This window comes from Palaemon carinicauda, chromosome 32 (assembly GCF_036898095.1).
Source record: "Palaemon carinicauda isolate YSFRI2023 chromosome 32, ASM3689809v2, whole genome shotgun sequence".
In the NCBI taxonomy this organism is placed as follows: Eukaryota; Metazoa; Arthropoda; class Malacostraca; order Decapoda; family Palaemonidae; genus Palaemon; species Palaemon carinicauda.
In genome coordinates, this window is record NC_090756.1 from 81773628 (window position 1) to 81798984 (window position 25357).

Consider the following 25357-nt stretch of genomic DNA (forward strand, 5'->3'; position numbering starts at 1 on the left):
TACCTTCTTTACGTGAGGTAGACTTAGAAGGTTCACTCCTAGAGGAAGAGTCCTGGGAATGTCGACCAGCCATTGCAGTACCTCTAAGAACCATTCTCTCGCGGGCCAGAGCGGAGCCAACCAACGTCAGCCGTGTCCCTTTGTGAGAGGAGAACTTCTGAAGTACCCTGTTGACAATCTTGAACGGCGGGAATGCATACAGGTCGAGATGGAACCAATCCAGCAGAAAAGCATCCACGTGAACTGCTGCTGGGTCTGGAATCGGAGAACAATACAACAGTAGTCTCTAGGTTATCGAGGTAGCGAACAGATCTATGGTTGGCTGACCCCACAGGGCCCAAAGTCTGCTGCAAACATTCTTGAGAAGGGTCCACTCTGTGGGGATGACCTGACCCTTCCGGCTGAGGTGATCTGCCATGACATTCATACCGCCCTGAATGAACCTCGTTACCAGTTAGCTTTCGATCTTTAGACCAGATGAGTAGGTCCCTTGCGATCTAGAACAACTTCCACGAAAGAGTCCCTCCCTGCTTGAAGATGTAAGCCAGGGCTGTGGTGTTGTCAGAGTCCACCTCCACCACTTTGTTAAGCTGGAGGGACTTGAAGTTTATCAAGGCCAGAATAACCGCCAACAACTCCTTGCAATTGATGTGAAGTGTCCTTTGCTCCTGATTCCATGTTCCCGAGCATTCTTGTCCGTCCAAAGTCGCACCCCAGCCCGTGTCTGATGCGTCCGAGAGGAGACGGCGGTCGTGTTTCTGAACAGCCAAAGGTAGACTTCCTTGAGAAGAAAGCTGTTCTTACACCACGCGAGAGAAGACCTCCTCTCTTCGGAAACAGGAACTGAGACCGTCTCTAGCGTCATGTCCTTTATCCAGTGAGCAGCTAGATGATACTGAAGGGGGGGGAGGTGGAATCTCCCTAACACGATGAACAGGGCCAGCGATGAAAGTGTCCCTGTTAGACTCATCCACTACCTGACTGAGCATCGGTTCCTTCTCAGCATGCTCTGGATGCATTCTAGGGCTTGGAAGATCCTTGGGGCCGACGGAAAAGCCCGAAAAGCTCGACTCTGAAGATCCATACCCAAGGAGACAATGGTCTGGGATGGGACGAGCTGAGACTCCTCAAAATTGACCAGGAGGCCCAGTTCCTTGGTCAGATCCATAGTCCATTTGAAAATCTCCAGACAGCGACGACTTGTGGGAGCTCTTAAAAGCCAGTCGTCTGACGGAGCCGGACACAAGATCATGGTACTGCTGCACAGTCTGTGAACTGTCAACCATGGGCAAGCGAGGAAATACAGTGACAACCCGAATCTGTCTAGACTGTCTGGGTCGTACAGACAACTCCTTATTGGGTTGCTGAGGTTGCCGCACTGCGTCACAAGTCACTTCTGTTGGTTGTTGAACGTCTTCCCCGTGACACATTGACTCCGTAAACAAAAAATCCTCTAACAAGGACTAAGCTTGGACTGCATGTCTTGCAACACAGCTCAAGGTCTATGGGAGCAGGTGTGGTAACAGACGGGATTAGCGACTGAAGTGGAACCATTACCTTCCCTGGAAGCATGTTATGCTTAAATAAAAGTCCATAGGAGGCTACGCAGCTAAAGGCTCCCTCCAAATGACAGAGTCCTCAAGGGAATATCAGAAGGAGGGAGAAAAGAACTTTCTCATCTACAGGGACCATATCCTAGAAAAGCTAAGTTCTCTCAGTGAGGGTTCACTGGTGCAAAAGCAGCAGACTAGAAGGCAACGTTATGAAACTGCTTGACAGTCTAGTGAGTTGGCAACAACCAAAGATGTGTGACTGAGAAGCATGCAGTAAGGTATGCAGAGCATGTTGTATGCAGAGTATGCTGTATGCAGAGCATGCTGTATGTAGAGCATGTTGTATGCAGAGCATGCTGAATGCAGAGCATGCTGTATGCAGAGCATGTTGTATGCAGAGCATGCTGAATGCAGAGCATGCTGTATGCAGAGCATGTTGTATGCAGAGCATGCTGTATGCAGAGCATGCTGTATGTAGAGCATGTTGTATGCAGAGCATGCTGAATGCAGAGCATGCTGTATGCAGAGCATGTAGTATGCAGAGCATGCTGTAAGCAGAGCATGCTGTATGTAGAGCATGCTGTAAGGTAAGCAGAGCGTGTGCATGGCGTTTAACATTTCTCAGAAATTCCATGACCAGTGCTAGAGTGCTTTATGCATGCTTGCATGGGGTTTTAATATCAACATAATATTTACCTTACATTCATAACTCATGATTCATATTTTTTGCCATATTTTGCGATATTGTTAAAAATATATTGCAAGGAATACAAATATATTTTTATAAGTAATACAAATAACCTCCATTATCATAATGTTTGAAAATGGAGGTAAGGTATGCTGAACAGCAGAGTCAGAACGAGCTGGAACAACAATAGTTGTGGTTTCCTCTTCAAGACTCTGTTGAGGGAACACCTGAGGCTCAGTCTGCAAAGGCTGATCAAAGGAAGTAGCAGAAGGTAGGCGCATGGGTGGAGGAGGCTGACTCCTGGCATGAGTGGCTGAACTCAAGGGTTGCGCTTGCTGAGTGGTTGGCGGATGCGCAGTAGCAAGTTCCTGAGGAACGAGTTGAGGTTCCTGCGGTGTGAGCTGAGAGCGAAAAGGTAGTGGCTGCGCAGAACGCAGTAAAAATCTCGCAAGTTGAGGCTCCTGAGGCGCAAGGCTAAGGTGTTGAGGTGCTTGCCTTGAGGAGGGTTGAGCTCGCTGCAGCGAGAGCTGAGGAGACTGACTCATGGATGGGAGAGGTTGTTGTACCTCAAGCGAGTGTTGCCTCACTGGTGGAACAGCAAGTGGAAGCGGAGGAAGAGAGGTATAAGCCTCCTGTTCCCATTGCTGAGGTTGCCTTAAGGAAGGCGGAGGGAGCTGCACACCACTGGGATCAGTAAACTCATAACGTGGCTCAACATCGTACGCCTGGCAGGCGGTACTGCGGTCAGGCGGAGCGAGCGCAGGCGGAGCGAGCGCAGGCGGAGCGAGCGCAGGCGGAGGCGCAACCTTCTCAGCCCGACACTCACGCATCAAGACCGAAAGTTGTGACTGCATGGACTGCAGTAGAGTCAACTTGGGGTCGGCAGACACTAAGGTCTGCTGAGGTAAAGCCTTAACAGCAGAGATCTGTTGCGGCAGAACCTTACTCCTCTTAGGCGGAGTGCATTCAACTGATGACTGAGGAGAGTCAGAGCTAACCCAATGACTGCATCCGGGTTGTTGAACTCTAACTTCGTACGTCTGGCATAGGTCTGGACTTTACGTTTAAGAGGTCTTGAGACCTGAGACCAGCGTTTTCTCCCCTAAATTCTTCTGCAGACGAGCAAAATAAGGGCTCAATCGTCTGCGGGTGGGAGTGACGGTCTCGGTAAGACACGCCCGTAACCACCGAGGATACTTCTGTGCGCCGATCAAGGCCTGCTGAACCCTTATGCCCTTCGACATTGCTTCTCCCCTGGGCTTGGGAGCTTGCAAGAGGTCCCGGACTGGGAGGACGACTGGCGCGCACAGAAGTACCCTAACGCACAACACTGACACACTTTGCGCTAATCACTTATCACTTTGATTTTCTGTTTGCACTTATTTCACTGAACTCGAAACTTTAAGTGGTTTGTACCTGAAACACGCAATTCTATCCTTTCTCAAAAGTTAGTAATTGCGAAAACAGAATTACAATGTAACAGAAAAATCTAATGAAAGATAAATAATTCAGTGGCTGGAAAGAGACTAAACACTAGATCACTCTAGAAACGTTTACCTTCTTCCCCTAAAGAGACTAGGGAGAAGAGCAAAAACGATAACAACGTTACTCGCTTGAATGAAACGTTTATCCTCCTCTTTCTCCCTCCGTCTCCATCTCACTCTCTCTCTCTCTCTCTCTTGACTTAGAACCTGAGAGAAGAGCCCAATCATATATATCGTTAAAACATATTATTGTTAAAGGAAAAAACTGAAATATTTCCCAAAATGAAAAGTTCCTTTATTAGGATTAAAACCATTAAGTTAAGAAAGAATGAACAAAACGCTAGACACGGTTACTCTTACTGCAACGTGAAACCGTGAAAATTCTTTCTCTATCGTAACGATAGAGCGCAAGTTGAACGTTCTGAACGTCAACAACTGCAGAGACAAAACAAAACGTTAGTTCAACTTTGAAAACAGTACGAGACTATCAAAGAAATTCTTTCAAAGACATTAAAATAGCATAATATGTTAACAGGTAAAACCGAAATGACGGGCTCAATGTTAATTAACTTCGGTACCAAGAAAAGACCGCCTACTATTAGGAAGGTCGAAAATAAACAAATATAAAAATTAATTTTAATAAGTTTATAATAAAAGGAAGTTAATCGAAGAGGCCTATAAGAGGCGGAGAGATATAAAATAAATCTATAACTTTTGTTAGCAAAATTAAGAAAGAGAGTCTATACTCTCTTAGACCCCAACACTTCCGTCTTAGGGAAGGGTCGGCCATTTAAAGGTGAAAGAGAGTTCATACTCTCTTCGTCACCATAATTAATCAAATTAATTCCAAAAGCTAACTAAGCTAATATAGAAGTTTCCAGTAAAGCGACAGCCGAAATCAAAGAGAAATACTTCACCAAAGTCGTGAAAATACTCCAAGAACATAAGCGTATCCCAGAACGTCTTGCCGGAAGCACGACAGAGGAAAAATTGAGGAGGTGTCAACAAGAAGTACTATAGTACCTGGCCACAGGTGGCGCTGGTAAGTACACCCCCTTCTAGTATTGTGATAGCTGGCGTATCCCTCCATAGAATTCTGTCGGGCAACGGAGTTGACAGCTACATGATTATCGGGTAAGTTTAATATTGAAAAATGGATCTGTTATAACAACAGAAGATGAAGAAAGGCAACGTTGGATAGAATACTTTAGTGAGGTCATGAATAGGAGATATGAAGGGAGTAATTTGATTGAAATACCTGAAGCTGATGAAGACCTTGATGTGCCCATGAAAGAATTCATTGTGTTTGAAGTCGAAGCTATCCTCAAAACACTAAAGATCTTGATGGAAAGCCCTGGATACGATGGAACGAAAATTAAATGACTCCCAGACTACTTAAAAGATTACTTTGTAGAATGTGGCATGAAGAGAGAAAACCTGATAAATGGGAGTTAGGAGTGTTGGTGAAAATGGCAAAAAAAGAAGACCTGACCAATTGCAATAATTACAGAGGCAAAACACTTACGTCAGTTATGAAAATATATACTGTAGTATGCTTGTTCTGAAGAGACTGGAGAGAAAGATTGATGAAAAGCTAAGAGATGAACAACAAGGATTTAGAAAAGGTAGAAGTTGCACTGACCCAATTTTTATTTTGAGACATGTACAGCAATGTTTAGAATATAGAAATCCACTTGTGATGGCATTTGTGGACTATGAAAAAGCCTTTGATAGAGTGCACCGACCAATTTTGTGGAGAATCCTGCGCTATAATGGAATTCCTCTTAAATATGTAAATTTGATTAAGTCTGTTCATGAGCATAGAAAGTGCAAAGTTATCGAGTGAACAGCGGAATGTGTTGTCACCTATGTTGTTTGTCCTCCTCATGGATTTTGTAATGCATAGAACAGTCGGAGATGGTGGAGAAGAATTGAACTGGATTGGTAATAGGAATTTAGCAGACCTAGAGTATGCTGATGATGCTGTCCTTGTTAGTAGAACACCACAGGATTTGCAATGCTTGCTTACCAGAATGTATGAAATATCACACGAGGTTGGGTGAAGATAAATAGAAGGAAGACAGAGATGATGAGAATGGAGTATGCAATGGAAGATGAAATATCATTGGAAGGAGAAAGGATTAATGAGGTAGAATCATTTAAGTACTGTATTTAGGAACTTTGATCTCCAATACAGGGTCTTTAGAATTAGTTTAGTGAAAGATTGATAAAGGCAAATCAGACAATGGCTAGGTTAAGTAAAATTTGGAAATCAAATCGCCTGAAATTACATATAAAAATTAAACTATATATCAGTTTAGTGAGATCGGTGTTACTGTATGGACATAGAGTCATGGTATGACAATGAAACAATTTCCAAAAGATTTAATAGATTTGAGAACAAAGCCCTCAGAAGGATATTGGGAGTAAAATGGCAAGACAGGATTAGAAATAAAACTATACGAGAGATTACTCAAGTGTTATATGTGGATGAGATTATGATGAGGGGTAGATGAAGATGGTTTAAGCATGCTCTTCGCACTCCCCAAGAGAGCTTAGTTCACTAAATTTTCAGCTGGGGCCACAAAGCACTAGAAGACTTGGAAGACCCAGGACTATGAAACGCAAAGTAGGAGATAACGAATGGAGAATTACTGAATTAAAAGCTCAAGATAGAGATGACTGGCGAAATCTAACCGGGGCCCTTTGCGTCAATAGGTGTTGGAGATGATGATGATGATAATGAAACTTCAGTCGAGTTCACCAGGAACAGTCAACTGTAAGAGCCAGAAGACTCATTTTGGACAATTAATAGCGCACCATGCCCCCCCTGCAAAATCTACAACGGCAATGTGTATCCACCTCCAGTTTGCTCACAGAACAACTGCAATGGCAATTATCTTTACCTGGGCACAGCCACATGTCAGGCTTAGGAGGTCAAAATCAAAGAGAAAAAGGAAAAAAAATTAACAGTCAGGACAGAAACGCAGCAAAGTACATGTGTACACCTCTGCAGCCGAAGTCAAAGTGAAGATTCCTCTACCTGCCAGGTGGGCGGGGCTTACCCGGCGACCAAATTTGTTTACTTTCTTAAAAAGTTTAATGGCTGTTTCAGCTTCGCCAGAGTTATACTTCCATTAGAAGTTGATGGTTTATATTTCATGTAGAAACAAATAGGTAAGGATCCCAATTTCAATATTTATAGTCTTCAAATGGCTTCAGGAGGAGCTATGTGACCCTACTGGGCAAAAGAAATTATAGGACAACTTTCAAGAGATTCTCTTTATGGATTGTGAGTCATTTCCATTTAAGAAATTCTGATGAAACTTGACTGAATGTCAAGTCGAGGTGTAAGCTACATGAATGGATAGAAAATGTAAAGCACAAAATTCTTCCTAAAAAAATATTGGATACAACCTTAAAAGTTTTGATAATTGTGTACTTTTATTAACCCTCATGAAAAGATAATATGATTGTATATATTTACTCATCAGTTGTAAAGTTTGGATAATTAAGGGCAAATGTATTTCAATCTCTGTTCAACATGACAACTTTAGATCTCCTCTTGGAATAAACTGTCTCAAAAATAAAATAACAAAAAGAGAATTGCAAATAAACTTACCTCACAAATTTCCTCACATGGTGGGCAGACAACCGCTCCCTCATGCAGCCATCCATTTTGGAAAATCGATATATTGATAATCTGAAATAAGTAAAATTGCTAACATATAGTAATCTCTTCTATTTAAGGAACCATGCATTGATGGAAGTAATCCCAAGATTATTAAAATATTTTTATCTAAACTGAAAATATTTAGACGTAATGAAAATGGGGAAGAAAATGAATAGTTAGACATGTTAAGAAAATGGGGAAGAAAGTAAATATTTAGACAGGTTATGAAAATGGGGAAGAAAGTAAATATTTAGACAGGTTATGAAAATGGAGAAGAAAGTAAATATTTCGACATGTTATGAAAATGGGGAAGAAAATAAATATTTAGACATGTTATGAAAATGGGGAAGAAAATAAATATTTAGACATGTTATGAAAATGGGGAAGAAAGTCAGGTTGCAAAATACGCGAGGTTCTCGGGTTACGACAGTCTCGAGTTATGACGATCCGCCATTACGAACGGCCCCCCCATAAGGTACATAAACCTTTGTAACTTATTTCGAGCTATGACATTTGGTTCGTTGATACGACTTCAAGAGCAACTAACACTGGAGTAGTGTGCTATCTTTGCTACAATATGAATTCAGGATTTTGGTGCGGCTCTTTTTTGGATAGTTTTGTGCCTTTTTTTTTACTGATGGCAGTGTGAAGGCCAATCACAGGAATAAAGATAAGGAATAACTTATTGTCTACTAATACTGTATAAGATTAGGTACACTACTGTGCTTTATAGGGTACGTACACGTATTTGTACAGAAGGTCCTCAACTCACAAACATTCGGAGATACTAACACAAACCCAGCTGAAAATAACAGATAAGATAAAGAAATACTGTAATGAAACAATATTATGTCATTTAACCCTTTTACCCCCAAAGGACGTGCTGGTACGTTTCACAAAACTCATCCCTTTACCCACATAGACGTACCGGTACGTCCTTGCAAAAAACTGCTATTTACATTTTTTTTGGGCATATTTTTTATAATTTTTTGAGAAACTTCAGGCATTTTCCAAGAGAATGAGACCAACCTGACCTCTCTATGACGAAAATTAAGGCTGTTAGAGCAATTTAAAAAAAGTATACTGCAAAATGTGCTTGAAAAAAACTAACCCCTGCGGGTTAAGGGTTGGAAAGTTCCAAATAGCCTGGGGGTAAAAGGGTTATTACATTGAACAAAACATTTGTAATAACATGATATGTATTTCATATGAAACCCGACTATTTGTTGACTTTTGTAGCTTGAAATCACTTGCATGGGATTCAGGTTAGGCCTGCACTAAAGCAAAATTTAACAAAATTGGACTTACAAACAGATTCTTGGAACCAATTAAGTTTGTAAGTTGAGAGGACCTTCTGTATGTATAGAGTACAGTAATTTATGAATGGTAAGGGACTTTTCTCTCTTTTCTAAAGTATATTAAACATAAAGTATGTATGGATGAATGTATTACACGTACAGTATGTTATGTATGTAAATTCAACTTTCAAAGCAGTGTAGGAATTGATCCCCGCTGTAACCCGAAGACCTCCTGAATATGTAAGTCGGAGGTGGTTAGGAAGTCATGAAAAAAATCAGCTAGCAAGTGCACAAGGAAATATATTTCTGAAGTAATCCATAAAGAACACTTGAGCAATATGTCAAGCTAATTTTATTATTCAAAGAATTTCCAATTTCATATACTAAATCTCAATTATGTACTTTCCTTGGAAAATATCAACAAACAACAGCATTCACAAAACATCTAGGTATGATATGCTGTCATAAGAAATGACAGCATTCATCTTTCCATCAAAATGTGACAACTTGTAAAATTACTCATTAAAAGAATAAAGTCGTATTCATGTTGTCAACTGATGGAAATATGTTATTTTCATTAGTAAAATAAATTTTTGAATATACTTACCCGATAATCATGTAGCTGTCAACTCCGTTGCCCGACAGAATTCTATGGAAGGGATACGCCAGCGATCACTATACAAGAAGGGGGTGTACTCACCAGCGCCACCTGTGGCCAGGTACTGCAGTACTTCTTGTTGACACCACCTCAATTTTTCCTCGGTCCACTGGTTCTCTATGGGGAGGAAGGGTGGGTCAATTAAATCATGATTATCGGGTAAGTATATTCAAAAATTTATTTTACTAATGAAAATAACATTTTTCAATATTAATCTTACCCGATAATCATGTAGCTGATTCACACCCAGGGAGGTGGGTGAAAACCAGTGTACATGTATATCAAGAAGCTAAGTATCCCGTATTTCATATTATCAGTTATTCAAAATAACAATGAAATTATAAGTACCTGGTAAGGAAGTCGACTTGAACAATTACTCTGCCTTTAATAAGTTCGTCTTCCTTACTGAGCGCAGCGTTCCTCTTAGGAGGCTGAACAACCCTAAGGTGCTGAAGTATAAAGGGCTGCAACCCATACTAAAGGACCTCTACACAACCTCTAACCTAGGCGCTTCTCAAGAACGAATTGACCACCCGCCAAATCAACTAGGATGCGGAAGGCTTCTAGCCTACCGTAACAACCCAAAAAACAACAATAAAAGCATTCAAGAGAAAGGTTAAAAAAGGTTATGGGATTAAGGGAATGTAGTGGCTGAGCCCTCACCTACTACTGCACTCGCTGCTACGAATGGTCCCAGGGTGTAGCAGTTCTCGTAAAGAGACTGGACATCTTTGAGATAAAATGATGCAAACACTGACTTGCTCCTCCAAAAAGTTGCATCCATAATACTCTGCAGAGAACGGTTCTGTTTAAAGGCCATCGAAGTGGCTACAGCTCTCACTTCGTGGGTCCTTACCTTCAGCAAAGCAAGGTCTTCATCCTTCATGTGAGAATGAGCTTCTCTAATCAGAAGCCTTATATAATACGAAACTGCGTTTTTGGACATAGGCATCGAAGGTTTCTTGATGGCACACCATAAGGCCTCTGATTGTCCTCGTATAGGTTTTGACCTTTTAAGATAGTATTTTAGAGCTCTGACAGGGCAAAAAACTCTCTCTAGCTCGTTACCCACCATGTTGGAAAGGCTAGGAATTTCGAACGATCTAGGCCAAGGACGTGAAGGAAGTTCATTTTTGCTAAAAATCCGAGCTGTAAGGAACATGTTGCTGATTCGGATGTGAATCCTATGTTCCTGCTGAAGGCGTGAACCTCACTAACTCTTTTGGCTGTTGCAAGGCAGACGAGGAAAAGAGTTTTGAGAGTAAGGTCTTTGAAAGAAGCTGACTGGAGAGGTTCAAACCTAGGAGACATAAGGAACCTTAAGACTACGTCTAGATTCCAGCCTGGAGTGGACAATCGACGTTCTTTAGAAGTCTCGAAAGATTTAAGGATGTCTTGTAGATCCTTGTTGGAGGAAAGATCCAAACCTCTGTGGCGGAGAACTGAAGCCAACATACTTCTGTACCCTTTGATCGTAGGAGCCGAAAGAGATCTAACATTCCTAAGATGTAACAGGAAGTCAGCAACTTGGGTTACAGAGGTATTGGTAGAGGAAACTGCATTGGCTCTGCACCAGCTTCGGAAGACTTCCCACTTGGATTGATAGACTCTACGAGTGGATATCCTCCTTGCTCTGGCAATCGCTCTGGCTGCCTCCTTCGAAAAGCCTCTAGCTCTAGCGAGTCTTTCGACAGTCTGAAGGCAGTCAGACGAAGAGCGTGGAGGTTTGGGTGTACCTTCTTTACGTGAGGTTGACGTAGAAGGTCCACTCTTAGAGGGAGAGTCCTGGGAACGTCGACCAGCCATTGTAGTACCTCTGTGAACCATTCTCTTGCAGGCCAAAGGGGAGCAACCAGCGTCAGCCGTGTCCCTTCGTGAGAGACGAACTTCTGAATGACTCTGTTGATGATCTTGAACGGCGGGAATGCATATAGCTCGAGATGGGACCAATCCAGCAGAAAAGCATCCACGTGAACTGCTGCTGGGTCTGGAACTGGGGAACAGTACAAAGGGAGCCTCTTGGTCATGGAGGTGGCGAACAGATCTATCGTTGGCTGACCCCACAAGGTCCAAAGTCTGTTGCACACGCTCTTGTGAAGGGTCCATTCCGTGGGGATGACTTGATCTTTCCTGCTGAGGCGATCTGCCGAGACGTTCATATTGCCCTGAATGAACCTCGTTACCAGTGAGAGGTTTAGACTTCTTGACCAAATGAGGAGGTCCCTTGCTATCTCGTACAGCTTCCTCGAATGGGTCCCTCCCTGCTTGGAGATGTATGCCAAGGCTGTGGTGTTGTCGGAGTTCACCTCCACCACCTTGTTTAGCAGGAGGGACTTGAAGTTCATTAAAGCCAGATGAACTGCCAGCAACTCCTTGCAGTTGATGTGAAGCATTTCCTGTTCCTTGTTCCATGTTCCCGAGCATTCCTGTCCGTCCAAGGTCGCGCCCCAGCCCGAGTCTGATGCGTCCGAATAGAGATGAAGATTGGGGGTCTGAACCGCTAACGATAGACCCTCCTTGAGAAGGATGTTGGTCTTCCACCACATGAGAGTAGTCTTCATCTCTTTGGTAACAGGAATAGAGACCGCTTCGAGCATCATATTCTTGTCCCAGTGAGCTGCTAGATGGAATTGAAGGGGGCGGAGGTTGAGTCTCCCTAACTCGGTGAACAGGGCTAACGATGACAGGGTCCCTGTTAGACTCATCCACTGTCTCACCGAGCATCTGTTCCTCTTCAGCATGCTCAGAATGCACTCTAGGGCTTGGCTGATTCTTGGGGCCGACGGAAAAGCCCGAAAAGCTTGACTCCGAATCTCCATTCCCAGGTAAACGATGTTTTGGGAAGGAATAAGGTGGGACTTTTCTAAGTTGACCAAAAGACCCAGTTCCTTGATCAAGTCCAAAGTCCAGTTGAGACTCTCCAGACAGCGACGACTTGTGGGGGCTCTTAACAGCCAGTCGTCTAAATAAAGGGAGGCTCTGATGTCCGCCAAGTGGAGGAATTTCGCAATATTCCTCATCAGTCGCGTAAACACCATAGGCGCCGTGCTTAGGCCAAAACACAGGGCTTGGAATTGGTACACAACCTTTCCAAAAACGAATCTCAGGAAAGGTTGGGAGTCTGGATGAATAGGAACGTGAAAGTAAGCGTCTTTCAGATCCAACGAGACCATCCAGTCCTCCTGCCTGACCGCTGCTAGGACCGACTTCGTCGTCTCCATAGTGAACGTCTGCTTGGTGACATAAGCATTGAGCGCACTGACGTCCAGCACCGGTCTCCAACCTCCTGTCTTCTTGGCCACCAGAAAGAGACGGTTGTAGAAGCCCGGGGATTGATGGTCCCGGACTATCACCACTGCCTCCTTCTGTAACAGGAGCGACACCTCTTGGTGTAACGCTAGCCTCTTGTCCTTTTCCTTGTAGTTGGGAGAGAGGTTGATGGGAGAAGTGGTCAGAGGGGGATTGCGGCAGAATGGTATCCTGTAACCCTCCCTTAGCCACTTGACAGACTGGGCGTCTGCACCTCTTCTTTCCCAAGCTTGCCAGAAGATCTTGAGTCTGGCTCCTACTGCTGTCTGGAGAGGAGGAGAGTCAATGTTTGCCTTTCGAAGGCTTGGGACCTTTCTTGGACCTGCCCCTGAAACCGTCTGGACGGGTACTTCCTCGGCTGGGGGCTCTGCCACGAAAGGGCGGAATAAATCTTGTAGCAGGAGTATCGGCCACTGGGGTGCGGTAAGTTCTAGGAACCGAAGGAGCAACCTTAGCCTTACGTGCTGAAGAGGCCACAAGGTCATGAGTGTCCTTCTGAATAAGAGCCGCAGACAATTCCTTGATAAGGTCCTCAGGAAACAGGAACTTAGAAAGCGGAGCAAAAAGTAACTGAGACCTTTGACAAGAGGTGATACCAGTGGAAAGGAAGGTGCAAAGTTGTTCCCTTTTCTTGAGTACTCCCGAAACAAACATGGAGGCAAGTTCGCCGGAACCATCGTGAATTGCTTTATCCATACATGACATTATAAGCATGGCCGGGTCCTTGTCAGATGGGGCAGTCTTCTTGCTCAAGGCCCCCAGGCACCAGTCGAGAAAATTAAAAATCTCAAAGGCGCGAAAGACTCCCTTTAAGAAGTGGTCTAAGTCAGAAAAGGTCCAGCAGACCTTAGAGCGCCTCATAGCCGACCTTCGTGGAGAGTCAACCAAACTTGAGAAGTCAGCCTGGGCAGAGGCAGGGATTCCCAAGCCTGGTTCCTCTCCTGTGGCATACCATACGCCCGCCTTAGAAGTCAGCTTAGTAGGTGGAAACATGAATGACGTCTTCCCTAGTTGCTGCTTGGACTGCAACCAATCCCCTAACATTCTCAAAGCTCTCTTAGAAGATCTAGCGAAGACGAGCTTAGTGTAGGCAGACTTAACAGGTTGCATGCCTAGAGAAAACTCTGATGGAGGAGAGCGAGGGGTAGCAGAAACAAAGTGATCCGGGTAAACTTCTCTGAAAAGAGCCAGGACCTTGCGAAAGTCAATGGAGGGTGGTAACGACTTGGGTTCCTCCACGTCAGAAGAGGGATCATCCAGGTGCGCAGCTTCCTCCTCAGAAACCTCATCACCTGAGTGTTGAGAAGCGAGAGGTAAAGTTACAGCGGTATGCTGAACGGCAGAATCCTGACAAGCGGGTGCATATACACTTGCGGATTCATCCTCAAGTCTCTGTTGAAGAGGATGAGGGCTGGTAATGACAAAGTCATGAGGCTGGGAAGAAGGAGGCTCTGCGGGAGTCTGGGGAGCAAGCGTGGTGAGAGGCGACTGTAGTAAAACCTGAGGTTCAGGCTGCAAAGACTGCTCAAGCTGAGGAGAAAGAGGTAGATGCATGCGTTGAGGTGGCTGACTCATTGCATGAGGTTCATGTCTCAAGAGTTGCGCTTGCTTCAAGGGTTGAGGTGGCTGCGCAGTAAGAGGTTCCTGTCTCACGAGTTGAGGTTCTTGAGGTGGGTGCTGCGAGAGTTGAGGTGGCGGCTGCGCAGAAAGAGGCTCCTGTCTCACGAGTTGAGGTTCTTGAGGTGTTTGCCTCGAGAGTTGAGGTTCTCGCCTCGAGGAAAGTGGAGGTATCAGCTGCGAGAGCTGAGGTGGTTGCCTCAAGGATGGCAGAGGTTGTCGTACCTCAAGAGGTTGCTGCCTCGAGGATGGTCTTACTGCAAGAAACTCTTGCCTCAAAGGTAGAGGAGGTTGTAAGGCATAAGACTCCTGTCCCCATTGTTGAGGAGGTTGCCGCGTGGTAAGAGGTTCCTGCCTCAAGGAAGGTGGAGGTTGCTGCACAACGCTGGTATCTGGCAACTCCCAACGCGGTAGCTCACGCATGGAGGTAGCTTGAGGAACCTCAACTTCGTACGTCTGGCAGACTGGACTGCGTAGAGGAGGAGGAGCGCTCGCAGGAGGAGGTGTAACCTTCTCTGCCTGAAACTCACGCATCAATACTGCAAGCTGCGACTGCATAGACTGCAGCAAAGCCATCTTGGGATCAACAGACGTTGAGGTCTGTTGAGGCAGAGCCTTAACAGAAGTTGAGGTCTGTTGAGGCATCGCCTTACCTCTCTTAGGAGGCGTGCAGTCACCTTATGACTGCGGCGAGTCAGAGCTAGCCCAATGACTACATCCGGGCTGTAGAACTCGTGCGGTCTGGACTTTACGCTTAAGAGGTCTTGAGACCTGAGTCCAGCGTTTTCTCCCCGAAAATTCTTCTGCAGACGAGCAAAATAAGGGCTCAATCGTCTGAGAGTGGAAGTGACGATCTCTGTAAGATACGCCCGCAACCACCGAGGATACTGCTGTGCGCCGATCAAGGCCTGCCGAACCCTTTTGCCCTTCGACATTGCTTCTCCCCTGGGCTTGGGAGCTTGCAAGAGGTCCCGGACTGGGAGGACGACTGGCACGCACAGAAGTACCCTCACGCACAACACTGACACTGACACTAGCACTCGGCACAGCACTGGCACTACCACTTCCCACTGCACTTTTCACTTTAAGTTCCTTGACGTCTGCCAAGAGGAACTTGTGGTCACTCACTACCGACTCCACTTTATCACCTATAGCCTGAATGGCACGTAAAACATCAGACATATCAGGCTGAGCACAAATAGTAGGATCGGGGGTAGCCACTACAGGGGGAGGAAAAGGTTGAGGATCATGGGGTGAGGAATAAAGCGAAGAGCGAGCCGAACTCCTCCTAACTCTCTCTCTCTCTAACTTAGTGGTATACTTGAGGAATCGAACAAAATCAAGTTCCGAAAGTCCGGCGCATTCCTCACATCGATCTTCCAACTGACAGGATTTTCCCCTACAGTCGGAACAAACGGTGTGAGGATCAACCGAGGCCTTCGGAATACGCCTAATACAAGTCCTACATCGTCTTTGGGGAGGAGCTTGAGAAAGGTCGGACATCTTGAACAGTCAAGGGGGAATTCCAATTAAAGCAAAATATCGTTAACCATTAATCAAATCAATCTAAAAGCTATCTAAGCTAAGAGACAAGTTTCCTGTATAGCGAAAGCTGAAATCTTAGAGCAATACTTCACCAAAAACCGTGAACAAGACTCCAAAATTATAAGCGTATCCATGTAGGTCTTGCCGGAAGCACGACAGAGGAAAAATTGAGGTGGTGTCAACAAGAAGTACTGCAGTACCTGGCCACAGGTGGCGCTGGTGAGTACACCCCCTTCTTGTATAGTGATCGCTGGCGTATCCCTTCCGTAGAATTCTGTCGGGCAACGGAGTTGACAGCTACATGATTATCGGGTAAGATTAATATTGAAAAATGTTATTTTTATTAGTAAAATAAATTTTTGAATATACTTACCCGATAATCATGTGGCTGTCAACTCCGTTGCCCGACAGAATTCTATGGAGGGATACGCCAGCTATCACAATACTAGAAGGGGGTGTACTTACCAGCGCCACCTGTGGCCAGGTACTATAGTACTTCTTGTTGACACCTCCTCAATTTTTCCTCGGTCCACTGGTTCTCTATGGGGAGGAAGGGAGGGTCAATTAAATCATGATTATCGGGTAAGTATATTCAAAAATTTATTTTACTAATAAAAATAACATTTTTCAATATTAAACTTACCCGATAATCATGTAGCTGATTCACACCCAGGGGGGTGGGTGAAAACCAGTGTACAAGATTAAAGGATAGCTAAGTATCCCATATTTCATATAACAGTTATCTCAAATAACAATGAAATAATAAGTACCTGGTAAGGAAGTCGAATTGAACCGTTACTCTGCCTCTTTTTTAAGTTCGTCTTCCTTACTGAGCGCAGCGTTCCTCTTGGAGGCTGAATCAACTCAAAGGTGCTAAAGTATATAGGGCTGCAACCCCTACTAAAGGACCTCTACACAACCTCTAACCCAGGCGCTTCTCAAGAATGAATTGACCACCCGCCAAATCAAAAGGATGCGGAAGGCTTCTTAGCCTACCGTAACAACCATAAAAACAACAATAAAAGCATTCAAGAGAAAGGTTAAAAAAGGTTATGGGATTAAGGGAATGTAGTGGCTGAGCCCTCACCTACTACTGCACTCGCTGCTACGAATGGTCCCAGGGTGTAGCAGTTCTCGTAAAGAGACTGGACATCTTTAAGATAAAATGATGCAAACACTGACTTGCTCCTCCAATAGGTTGCATCCATTATGCTCTGCAGAGAACGGTTTTTATTAAAGGCCATCGAAGTAGCTACGGCTCTTACTTCGTGGGTCCTTACCTTCAGCAATGCAAGGTCTTCCTCCTTTAAGTGAGAATGGGCTTCTCTAATCAGAAGCCTTATATAATACGAAACCCCGTTCTTGGACATGGGCCTCGAAGGTTTCTTGATGGCACACCATAAGGCTTCTGACTGTCCTCGAATAGGTTTAGACCTATTAAGATAATACTTGAGAGCTCTGACAGGGCAAAGAACTCTCTCTAGTTCGTTACCTACCATGTTGGAGAGGCTAGGTATTTCAAACGATCTAGGCCAAGGACGTGAAGGAAGTTCGTTCTTTGCTAAGAATCCGAGCTGAAAAGAACATGTTGCAGATTCGGTCGTGAAACCAATGTTCTTGCTGAAGGCATGAACCTCACTGACTCTCTTAGCTGTTGCAAGGCAGACGAGAAAAAGAGTCTTGAGGGTAAGGTCCTTGAAGGAAGCTGACTGGAGAGGTTCGAACCTAGGTGACATAAGGAACCTTAAGACTACGTCTAGGTTCCAGCCTGGAGTGGATAGACGACGCTCTTTAGAAGTCTCAAAAGACTTAAGGATGTCTTGAAGGTCCTTGTTGGAAGAAAGGTCCAAACCTCTGTGGCGGAGAACTGAAGCCAACATACTCCTGTACCCTTTAATCGTAGGGGCTGAAAGGGATCTCTCATTCCTAAGATGTAATAGGAAGTCAGCTATTTGGGTCACAGAGGTATTGGTAGAGGATACTGCATTGGCTCTACACCAGCTCCGGAAGACTTCCCACTTAGATTGGTAGACTCTACGAGTGGAAACCCTTCTTGCTCTGGCAATCGCACTGGCTGCCTCCTTCGAAAAGCCTCTAGCTCTAGCGAATCTTTCGACAGTCTGAAGGCAGTCAGCCGAAGAGCGTGGAGGTTTGGGTGCAACCTGTCTACGTGAGGTTGACGTAGAAGGTCCACTCTTAGAGGTAGAGTCCTGGGGATGTCGACTAGCCATTGAAGTACCTCTGTGAACCATTCTCTTGCAGGCCAAAGGGGAGCAACCAGCGTCAGCCGTGTCCCTTCGTGCGAGATGAACTTCTGCAGGACTTTGTTTATTATCTTGAACGGTGGGAATGCGTAAAGGTCGAGATGGGACCAGTTCAGCAGAAAAGCATCCACATGAACTGCTGCAGGGTCTGGAACTGGGGAACAGTACAGCGGAAGTCTCTTGGTCATGGAGGTGGCAAACAGATCTATGGTAGGTTGACCCCACAAGGTCCAAAGTCTGTTGCACACACTCTTGTGGAGGGTCCATTCCGTGGGAATGACCTGATTCCTTCTGCTTAGGCGATCTGCTGAGACGTTCATGTTGCCCTGAATGAACCTCGTGACTAAAGTGAGGTTTTGACTTCTTGACCAAATGAGGAGGTCCCTTGCGATCTCGTATAGGCTCCTCGAATGGGTCCCTCCTTGCTTGGAGATGTAAGCCAAGGCTGTGGTGTTGTCTGAGTTCACCTCCACCACCTTGCCTAGCAGGAGGGACTTGAAGTTCAGCAGGGCTAAATGAACTGCTAGTAGCTCCTTGCAGTTGATGTGGAGCGTTCCCTGTTCCTCGTTCCACGTTCCCGAGCATTCCCGTCCGTTCAAGGTCGCACCCCAGCCCGAGTCCGATGCATCTGAGAAGAGATGAAGATTGGGGGTCTGAATAGCCAACGATAGGCCCTCCCTGAGAAGGAGATTGGTCTTCCACCACAAGAGAGTGGTCTTCATCTCTTTGGTGACTGGGATAGAGACTGCTTCGAGAGTCAAACCCTTGTCCCAATGAGCTGCAAGATGGAATTGAAGAGGGCGGAGGTGGAGTCTCCCTAGCTCGACGAACAGGGCCAGTGATGAAAGGGTCCCTGTGAGACTCATCCACTGTCTCACCGAGCAACTGCTCCTCTTCAGCATGCTCATGATGCAATCTAGGACTTGGCTTATCCTTGGGGCCGATGGAAAAGCCCGAAAATCCTGACTCCGAATCTCCATTCCCAGGTACACAATGGATTGGGAGGGAATGAGCTGAGACTTTTCTATGTTGACTAACAGACCCAGTTCTCTGATTAAGTCCAAAGTCCAGTTGAGACTCTCCAGACAGCGACGACTCGTGGAGGCTCTCAACAGCCAGTCGTCTAAGTAAAGGGAGGCTCTGATGTCCGATAAGTGGAGGAATTTTGCTATATTCCTCATCAGATGCGTAAATACCATAGGAGCTGTGCTTAGGCCAAAACACAGGGCTTGGAATTGGTAGACAACCTTTCCAAAAACGAATCTCAGGAAAGGTTGGGAGTCTGGATGAATAGGAACGTGAAAGTAGGCATCTTTCAGGTCCAACGAGACCATCCAGTCCTCCTGCCTGACCGCTGCTAGGACCGACTTCGTCGTCTCCATCGTGAACGTCTGCTTGGTGACATACGCATTGAGCGCGCTGACGTCCAGCACCGGTCTCCAACCTCCTGTCTTCTTGGCCACCAGAAAGAGACGGTTGTAGAAGCCCGGGGATTGATGGTCCCGGACTATAACCACTGCCTTCTTCTGCACAAGTAGCGACACCTCCTGGTGCAACGCTAGCCTCTTGTCCTCTTCTTTGTAGTTGGGAGAGAGGTTGATGGGAGATGTGGTCAGAGGGGGTTTGCGGCAGAATGGAATCCTGTAACCCTCCCTCAGCCAACTGACAGACTGGGCGTCTGCACCTCTCTTTTCCCAGGCTTGCCAGAAGCTCTTGAGTCTGGCTCCTACTGCTGTCTGGAGATGCGGAGAGTCAGTTTTTTCCTTTAGAAGCCTTGGAACCTTTCCTAGACTTGCTCCTGGAAGAGTCTGGACGGGAGCTTCCTCGGCTGGGGGCTCTACCACGAAAGGGCGGTATGAACCTCGTAGCAGGAGTATCAGCCACTGGGGTGCGATAAGTCCTGGGGACTGAGGTAGCAACCTTAGTCTTACGAGCCGATGAGGCTACAAGATCATGTGTGTCCTTTTGTATCAGGGCAGCAGACAAGTCCTTAACCAGCTCTTCGGGGAAGAGGAACTTCGAGAGCGGAGCGAAAAGGAGTTGAGACCTTTGACAAGGTGTAATGCTGGAGGAAAGGAAGGTACATAGCTGTTCCCTTTTCTTAAGAACCCCTGACACAAACATCGACGCAAGCTCGCCAGATCCATCTCTAATGGCCTTATCCATGCAGGACATTAATAGCATGGCAGAATCCTTGTCCGCAGGGGAGGTCTTCTTGCTGAGGGCCCCCAGGCACCAGTCTAGGAAGTTGAACATCTCAAATGCTCTAAAAACACCCTTCAGGAAGTGATCAAGGTCTGAGAAGGTCCAGCAAACCTTAGAGCGCCTCATTGCTGTTCTACGAGGCGAGTCTACCAGACTTGAGAAGTCAGCCTGGGCAGAGGCAGGTACTCCCAAGCCTGGTTCCTCTCCTGTGGCATACCAAACGCCCGCTTTAGAAGTGAGCTTAGTCGGAGGAAACATGAACGAAGTCTTTCCAAGGTGTTGCTTAGTCTGCAACCACTCACCTAAGATCCTTAACGCTCTCTTAGAGGACCTTGCTAGGACTAGCTTAGTATAAGTAGACTTAGCTGGCTGCATGCCCAGCGAAAACTCAGATGGCGGAGAGCGGGGAATAGCAGAGACAAAGTGGTCTGGGTATACCTCCCTAAACAGAGCCAAGACCTTACGAAAGTCAATAGAAGGTGGAGAAGACTTGGATTCATCCACGTCTGATGAGGGATCCAGGTGTGCCGCCTCATCATCAGACGCCTCATCACCAGAGTGTAGCGAAGAGATCGGTAAGGTATGCTGAACAGCAGAGTCAGCACGAGCTGGAACAACAATATTAGTGGTTTCCTCTTCAAGACTCTGTTGAGGGAACACCTGAGGCTCAGACTGCAAAGGCTGATCAAAAGAAGTAGCAGAAGGTAGGCGCATGGGTGGAGGAGGCTGACTCCTAGCATGAGTGACTGAACTCAAGGGTTGCGCTTGCTGAGCGGATGGCGGATGCGCAGTAGCAAGTTCCTGAGGAACGAGTTGAGGTTCCTGAGGTGTGAGCTGTGAGCGATGAGGTAGTGGCTGCGCAGAACACAGTAATTGTCTCGCGAGTTGAGGCTCCTGAGGCGCAAGGCTAAGGTGTTGTGGTTGCCTTGAGGAGGGTTGAGCTCGCTGCAGCGAGAGCTGAGGAGACTGACTCATGGATGGGAGAGGTTGTTGTACCTCAAGAGAGTGTTGCCTCACTGGTGGAACTGCAAGTGGAAGCGGAGGAAGTAAGGAATAATCTTCCTGTTCCCATTGCTGAGGTTGCCTTAAGGAAGGCGGAGGGAGCTGCACACCACTGGAAACAGTAAACTCAGAACGTGCTAAGGTATTCTGAGGAGCCTCAACATCGTACGCCTGGCAGGCAGTACTGCGGTCAGGCGGAGCGATCGCAGGAGGAGGTGTAACCTGCTCAGCCTGACACTCACGCATCAAGACCGCAAGTTGTGACTGCATGGACTGCAGTAGAGTCAACTTGGGGTCGGCAGACACTAAGGTCTGCTGAGGTAAAGCCTTAACAGCAGAGATCTGTTGTGGCAGAACCTTACTCCTCTTAGGCGGAGTGCATTCAACTGATGACTGCGGCGAGTCAGAGCTGATCCAATGACTGCAGCCCGGTTGAGTTCTTGAGGTCTGGACTCTGCGTTTGAGTGGTCTCGAGACCTGAGTCCAGCGTTTCTTCCCTGACAATTGCTCAGCAGACGAGAAAAAGACGGGCTCAATCGTCTGCAGGTGGGAGTGACGGTCTCTGGAAGACACGCCCGCAACCACCGAGGATACTTCTGTGCGCCGATCAAGGCCTGCCGAACCCTTTTGCCCTTCGACATTGCTTCTCCCCTGGGCTTGGGAGCTTGCAAGAGGTCCCGGACTGGGAGGACGACTGGCACGCACAGAAGTATCCTCACGCACCACACTGACACTGACACTAGCACTTGGCACTGCACTGACACTAGCACTCGTCACAGCACTGGCACTAATTCCACCCACTGCACTCTTGACCTTAAGTTCCTTGACTTCGGCCATAAGAGACTTATGATCACTTACCACTGACTCTACTTTATCGCCTAAGGCCTGAATGGCACGCAAAACAACAGACATATCAGGCTGAGGGCAAATAGTAGGTTCGGGGGTAGCCACTACAGGGGTAGGAAAAGGTAGGGGATCATGAGGTGAGGAAAAAAGTGAAGAGTGAGAAGAACTCCTCCTAACTCTCTCTCTCTCTAACTTGGTTGAGTACTTAAGAAGACGGACAAAATCAAGTTCCGAAAGTCCGGCGCATTCCTCACATCGATCTTCTAACTGACAGGGCCTTTCCCTACAGTCAGAACAAGCGGTGTGAGGATCTACCGAGGCCTTCGGAATACGCCTATTACAAGACCTACATCGTCTATGGGTGGGGGCTTGTGAAATGTCAGACATCTTGAATCAAAAGAGTTAGCCAAGTGGGGTTTCAAAATCAAGCAAAAGATCGTTAACCGTTAAATCAGGACTAAATAATAGCTATCTAAGCTAATATAGAAGTTTTCCAGTAAAGCGACAGCCGAAATCTGAGAGAATACTTCACCAAAAGCCGTGAACTCGAAGATCATAAGCGTATCCCAGAACGTCTTGCCGGAAGCACGACAGAGGAAAAATTGAGGAGGTGTCAACAAGAAGTACTATAGTACCTGGCCACAGGTGGCGCTGGTAAGTACACCCCCTTCTAGTATTGTGATAGCTGGCGTATCCCTCCATAGAATTCTGTCGGGCAACGGAGTTGACAGCCACATGATTATCGGGTAAGTTTAATATTGAAAAATGGTATGTATACAGTATTAACTCTTAGAGATTCCAATGCTGTAAAGTATATTTATGAAAAATAAAATCAAAATTTGAGACTCAAGATATCTCCTCTTCTACTTTTGCTTTTTTTCTTATTTCTAAACATGCCACATAAAGTACATAATGTATCTGGCTTCAAAATGACACCATTGCCAGATTTGTAGTGACCAACTGACAAACATTTTTTTGCATCCATAAGTGATCTATGTGTTAGCTACGAATTAATTTTGAAACCTGCAAAATCTTGAAGGGTTAAATGTGTCACTATTTACCTTTTGACTAGCACACTCATTCCTTATAGAATTTATGAAAAGGAACCAATCCTCATCTGACTCACCTGGTTAGCATGATAACATGTATAAGTATGATTTGCAACTATGATATGTAGTCGGCCATCAATGCACATATACTGATAGCAGCCGGATCCCCAGTGTTGCCACTGTCTAAGGTGGTAACAGGTGCGTTCAGTCCACTCTCGCTGCTGATTGAAACACTTGCTGTCGTCTGTATAGGACTCAAGAGCAAAGTTTCTTTCTGGGTCTGGAAAGGATAAAATTAAAAATGCCAGAATTTCAGCATTCAAATAGGAATTCTCCTACATAAAAATGGCATTAATGCATTGCAAAAGTGGGTTGCTCTATGTTGAAAATTTGTTAAGGCCAATATAATTACTATTGAGCTATCCTACATATGTATCAAGAATTTTGCAGCTATTTCTACATAAATAAGTACTGTACTTTCAAAAGAAGACTAATTTTTATTGTGTTATACTTAAAACTTTTTATTTATTACACACTCAAAGGTTCTTATCTTTGAAATTGTTCAAGTTTTTATGTAGGGGGACTTACTGTACTGTACTAACTACTGTATATTCTTTCCCTGGATGGATACAGCAATAAAGAGGAAAAGAATAAGAGTAAAACTAGCAACAGTGATCTTTACAGGGTAATTAACTAAAGTTTACATTCTGAAATGTTTGGACCTAGAAAAAAAAAATTCACTTGACATCCTCTTTGGTAGAAGCATTAATCATTAATTCATATTAATAGTACATTTGTAATCAAGATATGGATCACCCATTCACTGTAACACAATTAAGTTAGTCTGTATCTGCACCATTATGCTGATTGTATTAGTTTGCAAAATGTGATATTCATTCATAAGTCTAGACTGATGGTAAGACTAACCTGGGTTATTTTCTCCAAATTGACAGTGTGACCCTCTGATGATAATGTCTTGACTCTTCCAAGTAAACTCCTGGATGTATGGACAGTAATCTGCCAAAGCAACTGAACCCCCGTAATGACCAACTCGTTGTGCAGACACGTGTGGAATTGCTCCAAAATTCTGCCAGGACAAAAATATATTTTATAGTGTAAAGTTTATCAAAGAGCAAGAGGACTGGCTCATAACATGCCTTATGAAGAAGTATTTATACTTTTATCTGGTCTCCAAGAGGCACTAAAAGAGTTGAAAGGCCCAGGCCTACATGGCTGAGGACTATGAAGCATGACGTGGGAGATATTAAGTGGAAAGATATTGATTTAAAACCTCAAGATAAAAACGACCGCATCAATAGGCGTAGGAGATGATGATGATTTATAGAGTAAATTAATTTGCAATGTCAGAAGAAATATACTACTGTATACAGTATTTTGTTAAGTGGAAAATCTCTCACTATTATTGTTGGAACATATTAGAATGAAACTGATTTTATGAAAAAGTATGATGCTGATTTTAATTCATCACAACTTATTGCTAATAAAAGGCTTAATGTACACACATAAATACTATTTGAAAAAGGAGATCTAACATTAATACCAAGAGCCTGCCTAAAACAACAATCTCATAATGCCTTAACCCAAAATCCAAAGCTAAAGCCGTTTTTAAAAATCACCATTTCTCTTTCATAGATCTATAAAAATAAAGAAGTATATAAAATGACAAAGAGTTGTGACCTGATAATGAGGGGGTAGCTGATTAGGATGTTCTATGAGGTTACACAGTGCGACTGAACTTCGATCTTCGGTACAGTCCGTTTCCAATGGATCTCTTTTCACCTTGTTGCAAAAAGGGTGGATGCTCTTACCCCTGTAAAAGGAAATGAAAAATAAAATTAACAAGTTTGTTAATAGGGTTACGTTATTGAAACATCTATAATTTCCAGCAAATATTTTCTCTTAGTAAAACATGTTAGAAAGTATTTACAAATTCCCTTAAAAAGGAGAAAAACTCTATTCACCCAATTCAGTATCACCTTCATTTTGGGATACTGTATTGTGCAAAAGGTTCTTAGCAGCATTCCTCTAATTCCTGGTATACTGTATACCATCTCTCTAACTCTTCTCATCTGTTCTCTTCCTTCTCTAACTGATGAACTTCTATCGTCACCTAACCCAAGTGGTCTTCAAATGAGACTAAATGGT

General features: G+C 44.9%; 1 protein-coding gene across 1 annotated transcript in view; it reads right to left on the minus strand.

The window, feature by feature from the left end:
• Positions 1 to 25357, minus strand: part of LOC137625415 (leishmanolysin-like peptidase) — a 362803-nt gene that overhangs the window by 12187 nt on the left and 325259 nt on the right. Inside the window, exons 11-14 of the mRNA XM_068356321.1 lie at positions 24890 to 25022; positions 24119 to 24278; positions 23269 to 23471; positions 7348 to 7428 (exon numbers count right to left, since the gene is read on the minus strand). Coding sequence (XP_068212422.1) covers positions 7348 to 7428; positions 23269 to 23471; positions 24119 to 24278; positions 24890 to 25022 — 577 coding nt within the window. The remainder of the gene's footprint in view (positions 1 to 7347; positions 7429 to 23268; positions 23472 to 24118; positions 24279 to 24889; positions 25023 to 25357) is intronic.